The sequence below is a fragment of the Rutilus rutilus genome, assembly GCF_951802725.1.
Source record: "Rutilus rutilus genome assembly, chromosome: 8".
Classification (NCBI taxonomy): domain Eukaryota; kingdom Metazoa; phylum Chordata; class Actinopteri; order Cypriniformes; family Leuciscidae; genus Rutilus; species Rutilus rutilus.
The window spans coordinates 26,907,213-26,914,562 of NC_140222.1; the positions used below are offsets into that span (position 1 = coordinate 26,907,213).

The 7,350-nt window shown below is 36.8% G+C and overlaps 2 protein-coding genes across 5 annotated transcripts; one reads left to right on the top strand and one right to left on the bottom strand.

Moving 5' to 3' along the window:
• Positions 1 to 53: 53 nt before the first annotated feature.
• Positions 54 to 3,250, top strand: borcs8 (BLOC-1 related complex subunit 8). Of its 4 annotated transcripts, XR_014628379.1 has the most exons (7): positions 411 to 558; positions 704 to 816; positions 1,062 to 1,126; positions 1,203 to 1,310; positions 1,501 to 1,586; positions 2,723 to 2,853; positions 3,081 to 3,250. XR_014628379.1 is itself a non-coding variant. In XM_084417262.1 (6 exons), the coding sequence occupies exons 1-5, from the start codon at positions 522 to 524 to the stop codon at positions 1,562 to 1,564; spliced, it is 387 nt and encodes a 128-aa protein (XP_084273388.1). In that variant the 5' UTR covers positions 54 to 521; the 3' UTR covers positions 1,565 to 1,586; positions 2,723 to 3,250. The 4 variants fall into 4 exon arrangements, 2 of the variants coding, with proteins under 2 accessions (XP_084273388.1, XP_084273389.1); XM_084417262.1 differs by having other exon boundaries at positions 54 to 558; positions 2,723 to 3,250; XR_014628380.1 differs by lacking the exon at positions 1,501 to 1,586.
• Positions 1,596 to 4,583, bottom strand: tmem221 (transmembrane protein 221). The gene is made up of 3 exons (XM_084417261.1): positions 3,971 to 4,583; positions 3,286 to 3,371; positions 1,596 to 2,622 (listed from the first exon to the last, which is right to left on the bottom strand). The coding sequence occupies exons 1-3, from the start codon at positions 4,258 to 4,260 to the stop codon at positions 2,120 to 2,122; spliced, it is 879 nt and encodes a 292-aa protein (XP_084273387.1). The 5' UTR covers positions 4,261 to 4,583; the 3' UTR covers positions 1,596 to 2,119.
• Positions 4,584 to 7,350: the final 2,767 nt, after the last annotated feature.

Here is a 7,350-nt window from a genome sequence, read left to right on the forward strand (position 1 = left end):
ACGCCCCCTTCACTGCGTAGAGTTTTGATTCTGAGCTTATTCGTTATTAGGCTGGAATGATTATGGATGTGTACAGTGATTTATAATAATAATAACCCACTATTAAAATAGCTCAAGAACATTATTGAAACATATATTTGTTTGCTTGCTTGTCTTTTTCAAGAGCTTATAATAGTCAGCCCAGCAGCAGCACAGAAATAAAACAAATCTTCTTTTTGTATTTTGTGGGGGAATGCTTATGATGCTTGGTTGAAAAACTACAACAATAAGACTTATTTCAGTCACGAACGACTCGGTATTTTTAACGAATCGTTCAATGACTCCTTCGTAAATGTTGTAATCTGCAGAAAGGGCAACTGAACGATTCAGTGAATGAATCTTTTTGGTGTGTCGAACTAGTGGCTAGGAACTCGTTATTGGGCTGGTGTTACTACGGATGATGTTTTGGGAGCACAATCGTAGGGATACAGCGGCGCATTGATAACACAGAAGGAAATTCATGTCATACATTGATAATAAAAATGGAGGATCAAGAAATGCAATTAAAAGTAAAAAGAGGTAAGTTATCCTGGCTAGATTCAAACTTTCAATTTACATAACAGAGCGTATTAGACGCCTTTTATGTGTTTGTCGTCAATAGTCTGATTTGTTATGAACCTATTGAAGAGATGCTGATGCCTTGTTTTCTTTATTTCTTCTACAGTGACTGATAAATTCACAGAGAGTATGTATGTGTTGGCCAATGAACCGTCTATAGCGCTTTATAGGTTACAGGAGCACGTCAGGAGATCCCTACCAGAGCTCGTGCAACACAAGGTGCGTTTCATTGATATCGCTCAGCCTCGGTAGATTACTTACAAATTGTTGTTACAAAGTAACGTTATTTATACTTGTATTTCTTGTAGAGCTTTGGGTATGAGAAAAGTATATTATAAATCAAATAAATAATAAAATATATATATTTTTTTGTCTGCCAGGTACATTATCTTTAACACTTAGGCCTTAAACACATGTACCGTTCTAAGATGTCTTTAGTGTTGTAATGAATTATGAATTTGTAGACAGACATGCAGAGCTGGGAGGAGCAGAGTCAGGGAGCAATCTACACTGTTGAATATGCATGCAGGTAAGATTCCCATTACATAAACCGACAAATTGATTATTCATATTATGTACATACTTCATGGCTGTTTTCCTTTCAGTGCGGTTAAAAGCATGACAAACAGTAGCCTCTATTTCAAGAACATAGATGGTCTTCTGCGCCAAGCCATTTCACTGAAGGAACAGATGAGCAGCTCGCAGGGACGGAGGTTGTAGTCACTATCCATTTCAACCCATTGCAATTAAACGGCACTATTATTCTTTCCCCTTTTTTTGTAGTTTTATATATCACTTGTTATATGTAAATGTGACATTTTCATGCTTTCATTTTTCTTTGCTTGATTGCTTCACTTTTAAGTTGCTCACTTTTTCTGTTTTTAAACATGCATGTGGCTTCAGTGCTGTGAAACCTGATATTAATCCAAACGATACACCCACACACACTTCGGTCACACCACCTTGACTCGTGGAAATCTTTCTCCAAGGTTAGTTGCTTCATTTTTGTGTCTTTCTACATCAGTGTTAGTAGTAATTTGGTGGGTTACATACAAAATTGTTAAAAGATCAGACACATTTTCATTGTATTTCAAATTTATTATGACATTTTAAATACCAATTCAAATCAGCTTCACCCACATATTTAATTTATTAAGTGGTGTATGTCATTGCATTTGTCATTGCATCTTAATTATTTTTCTATAGCAAATCATATTTACTGAAGCGCATTGAATAAACAATGAAAGTAAAAGAAAACATTCATTATCCAATTACAGCTTCACAAATTCTCAAGTGTTTCAGTAGTAATTTTACAATATTATTTTAAAATCTGTAAGTGTGATTTCTAACACATGTAAGGTGATATTAGGTGCACAAAAAATAAAGCCAGTTTTTTACATATTTTGCTTTAAATGTCACATACATAATTTGGCCGCCTTCTAAGACAATAATGTATAGACACTATATATATATATATATATATATAGTGTACATCTTGACACAAAAGTAGATGTGATGCTATTCATACTAAAGTTGAATCCTTGACCGTGGCTTTGCGAGCTATTACAGATCTCATCTCGCTGTTGACGCCGTTCCAGGGTTTTGTCTGAGTGTGAAACAGGCCAGACTCTGTTGAAAAGGTCCGGTGTGTCTGTCCACTCCCACCGCCGCTGTAGCCGTCCTTATCGCTAGAGTGAACGTGAGGCCCGTTGGATGGCGAGTACAGCGATTTAGGATCGATGTGAGCGGGGTTGATGTAATGTCTATGCAGGTTGGCTAAGCTGTGTTGCCTCATTGGCTTTTCCGTAATGCTTAGGTTCGAAGTACGGATTCCTGGGCTGTTTTCAGGGTAGTTGTGGTACATGGTGTGGGTATGTTCGCTGCGGAAGGATTTGGCCGTACGTGCGGCACGTATCAGGGAGTGAATAACGATGAGTAGCAGAACGAGAACACCAGAGGAGAGCACACACACGCTGGCAATTCCGCTCTCGACCTCAAACACCAATATCATGTAAATAGACATGGCTGTGAAGAAAGAAAAAAAAAGAAATATTAATGTCAAATCACTCCATACTACGACTTCTGAATGATGAATATACACTAATGTATTGCTTTTGCTTTACAGGAAAAGAGCTTTGGATTCTGGCATGCTAAAGGATGGAGGAGAAAAGCACAGCTCTGGGATATAAACTTGATCACTGATGAAGAACTGGATGAAACCATATGCGTCATATTGAGGATGATTGCTACTCTAAAGTATGAAAGGCCATTTACACCTCTGAGATATAAAAAACAAAAAAGTTCTGAGTTTAAATATGAAACAAAGTCACATTGTGAGATGTAAAGTCACAGCTGGGAAATATAAAAAGTTGCAACTGTGAAGAAAATATTACAGTTTTATGAGATTTAATGGCACATTGCGACATACAAGTCACAATTGTAATATATAAAATCGCAGTTACCACTATTTTATTTACTCTTAGGTGGAAATGGGCTTCCATACTAAAGAGCCGGAAAAGAAGACGCCAAGGATCGGCGTATATTTATAAGCTGCTTTGTGGGATGTTTTGCACTATAATTCTACTTGTTCTAACTAAGTTCTGTAAATGCGCTTATTCTGAATCTAATAATTAAAGTTTTTAGTATAACTCAAGTCTGACTTTCCTGTGGTTTTTCATGTCCACTTACCAGCTAAGTAAACTGAAACTCCAAGGCAAAACAGCCCAATGTTCACATGCCGGACAGCCCTGCTATCCGATAAAAACCAGTCGGCCCTTGGAATATAAGCAAAAAAAACAAAATGGATCACTTCTAGTTGTGTGGACTAGTAGCAGGGCCTCAATTTGCAAAACAAATAGATATCGGTGACCTGCTAGAATACATAAAGCAACCATTCATGCTGCTCTATACTTTGAATTAGAATTCATTTAAAATGTTCAAACCTGGTTTAGGCTATATCTTGGAAAAAGGTTCTAGAGCTCAATATGAAATACGAAGGTCCAGTAAATGGAAATTATGTTTGATATACAATGGCCCCAAAAGTGTCTGGACACTTGATCCAACTAACTTCGCTTTCCTGAGTCATTTCAATGTGATTTTTAGTAGATGTATTAAGTAAATTTACCTCACGTTCACTCAGGTGTGATTCATCACATGTACTATGGAAATGTTCCACTAAAGACTATAGAGTATTATTAGTAATAGAGTATTACTCTATTATCATTTTAGACCTAAACAAACTCTTTTGGGGGGGGGCATTGTTTTGCTTGAAAAGTGAGCTTGTACTGTCGTTCTTTCTAATAAATGTCACTCGCTTGTTCGACATTCTGTAACTCGCATATTAAGTAACTACACAAGTAAGTTTCTCCATTACCTTTGTGTATCTGGTTCTCCTCGGCATATTTCAGTAGCGAAATAGCTGTGAAGCAAACACACAACAACTGAGCTCAAGTTGAGTGTCAGAGACAAGGCTGAGAGGACCGTAGAAACGGGCAGTAACACCGCTGTGATCTCACTCGACACGAAAGTAGGCGAATCTTTTAGAACAACCTGTTGCGTTTGGAGCTGGTAAATCAAAATGACGGATAACACGGACATTATTGCGGATAAAATCCCTAAAAACGCGAGCACCACGAGAGAACGCTGACAATAGGAATGCGTCATGTCCGACAGTGGATAAATGTCCGATTTACTTCACAAACAAACCGCGATAGTCCATCAAAAATGATGTTTTTCCACTTTCCCTTGCTACTTTCTCGCTGTTTTCTTGAGGCGCAAAACAAACGATGCGCGAGAGGCTGCTGTGGAATGCGCGTGCTCTCGTGCCGCTGTTGTTCAGTCAGAGCATGTGATCCACTTTAAATCCCCAGATTAAACACATTTCATGCAACAATGGACTTTTTATTTGGATTTATTCGTCTAAGAAGAAGCCATACCGCAACTTACTCGTCCTACACTTATTTGTCCTTTGAAAAGCAACGCGCTTCCCAATATATGCCATCCAAGTTTTGTTATCCAGTGCATGCAGCAGGTGTGAAGCACTAATAATAAAAGTCTATATGCGTGCATCAGCATGAGCGAAATTTAGGACAAAAATATTATTATAATTTAAATTATTTTATTACAATATTTTATTATTTTTTATTATGTATTTTAACAGTTCTTAACATTTATATGAACAGTTAGTGTTGTTTGTCAACACCGGTAATCGAGAATATGGTCGAAGTTTCCCATACTTTGCCTATGTGTGTGTGTGTGTGTGTGTGTGTGTGTGTGTGTGTGTGTGAATGCATACTGTATATGAATGCAATGTAATAATAAAAAAAACATTAAAAAATGTATCAGCAACAAAGGACTTTTTATCTCTATTTTTCTAAAGCTAGTATTTCTTATTAAATGACTATTAACTTGCTAGAATGCAAAAACATTTTTGCTCAAATGGGCCCATTTGCATGACAAGAATGATTATTTTGCACAAAAACACCATAAAATAATGTTGCTGCATTACATTTTTAAGTACAATCAACTTGGATGTTTGTCATTTCAACTTAAATTACAATCAACAGACTTTAAAAAATGAGTTGAATCTTGTAGGCTATAACTTGTAAAAAAGAAGAAATTCTTTAACTTATTTTGGTGAGTTAAAGCAGTGTGAAAACATATGTTTTCATAACCTACTGATCATCTATTTTTTTTTTATTGATTTACAATCTATATGTTGAATGTAATTTAAAATTGGCATATATTTCTTAAGTGTTATGTCGTATTTAAGCTTAGTAGCATAAAGGTGAAACGTTTGCTTGTTACCTTAACCCTGAATGCACAGGTGGGTTTTTTTACTCAGAACGGACTGATGGGAACTCGAGGTCTGCCGCTGTGCTTAACGTGATAAGCGTGACACTAAAAAAACATTGCCTGAAGAATCGCCTAAACATGAACGCTGACCAGAGAGGCTATTTCTGAATCCGAGAGACTCACCACATGTACAAAAACTTCAGGCCGCTGATGTTGTCAAAAGCAGAAGTGAGAAGTTTCAGGGAAAAAAAAAGAAAACAAGTTGACACTTGACACTTTCCAGAGTTTCCTTTATTTAACTGAGACCCAATTAAGTTAGGTATAATTTAATAACCACTATACATTTGTAATGCACTTTACATAAAGGTTCCAGTTGCCTAAAAAAGTGTTTACACCCGACTGCCATGCCATATATAGTACCACAAAGAAGAAAGAACTAGTTTGATGCATATAATGATGCTTTAAAGAACCCAGAAGTCAGTAGGCTAGTTATATGAGAGTCTTATTATGATTCTTAGTATATGATTTTTCTCACCTAACGCATTTCATAATTTGAAATTGAGGTTTCGGTCTTATTTATCGAATCGTGCCCAGTTTGTAAGCTTGGGTAATTATAAATCTGATACCGTGCCTGTTCGACAGGGAGTTCCTCAGGGTTCAGTGTTGGGTCCAATTTTATTTAACATTTACATGCTTCTACCTGGGCAGATCATCAGGAAACAATGATACGGATGATACATAGATTTACATCACCACTAGTCCTGATGTCCATTGCTCATTAATAGCTTTGCGTAGTTGTCTAGCAGAGATCGAGATCAGTATATGGATGCAGAATAAGTTCCTATAGCTGAACGGCTCCAAAACTGAATTAAAGCAGATTGGTACATTCCCACTTCACAGGTGCAGAATCTTGGTGTAATTTTTGATCCTCAGTTAACATTTGAAGCACATAAAAAATACATCTCTAAAACTGCTTTTTACCATCTGAGAAACGTTGCTCAATTCAGACTTTTTCCTCTCTTTTTGCAGACACAGAAAGGCTTATACATGCCTTCATTACAACTAGGTTAGATTACTGTAATGCCTTGTTCTCTGGCCTTCCAGCTAAATCTCTGAGCAGGCTAGAGTATATTCAAAATTCTGCCGCCCGTGTGCTCACTCGTACTTCTCCTCGTGAACACATTACACCGGTGCTTTCACAGTTGCACTGGCTTCACATAAATGCGAGAATTGATTTTAAAATTCTTATTTTAACATACTATATGGGACTGCACCAGAGTGTCTTTGTGATCTCATTAGCCCTTACACTCCATCACGTTCTCTCCGTTCTGCTAACTCTCTTTTGCTACATCAGCCTTCATGTAAGCTTAAGACCATGGGGGAAAGAGCCTTTTCATACAAAGCCCCCCAAGCTATGGAATGTGCTTCCTCTTACCATCAGAAATGCACCAACGTTGGGACACTTGAAAAAGTTGATTAAGGCACATCTATTTAAGGCTGTTTTTCTTTAATTAATTGTTGTACTGCCCTTGTTGTTTCTGTTTATTTTACTGTAACACTTTGGGTTTAAGAAAAGCGCATTACAAATAAAATGTATTATTATTATTATCAGAAAGAGCTTCATTGGACATTTGAGTTAATAAAGGTTTGTTGGCATCCATGGTTCCAAGTAGTTTTAACAACCACGGAACCTTTGGACAAAAGGTTCTTTTAAATGTTCTCTAAACTAATAAAAAATAGTTCTTTCAAGAACTGTTCTGTGAAAGGTTATTTCTTCAGAATCAAATATAGGTTCTTTATTGGCATCTAAGGTTCCATGAAGAGCCTTTAACATCCATGGAAACGTTTCATTTGCACAAAAGGTTGTTTATAGTACAAAAAGGTTCGATTTTTAAAATGTTCTTCACACTAAGAACTTTCTTTTTCTTTTGAGAACTGTTCACTGAAAGGTTCTTTGAG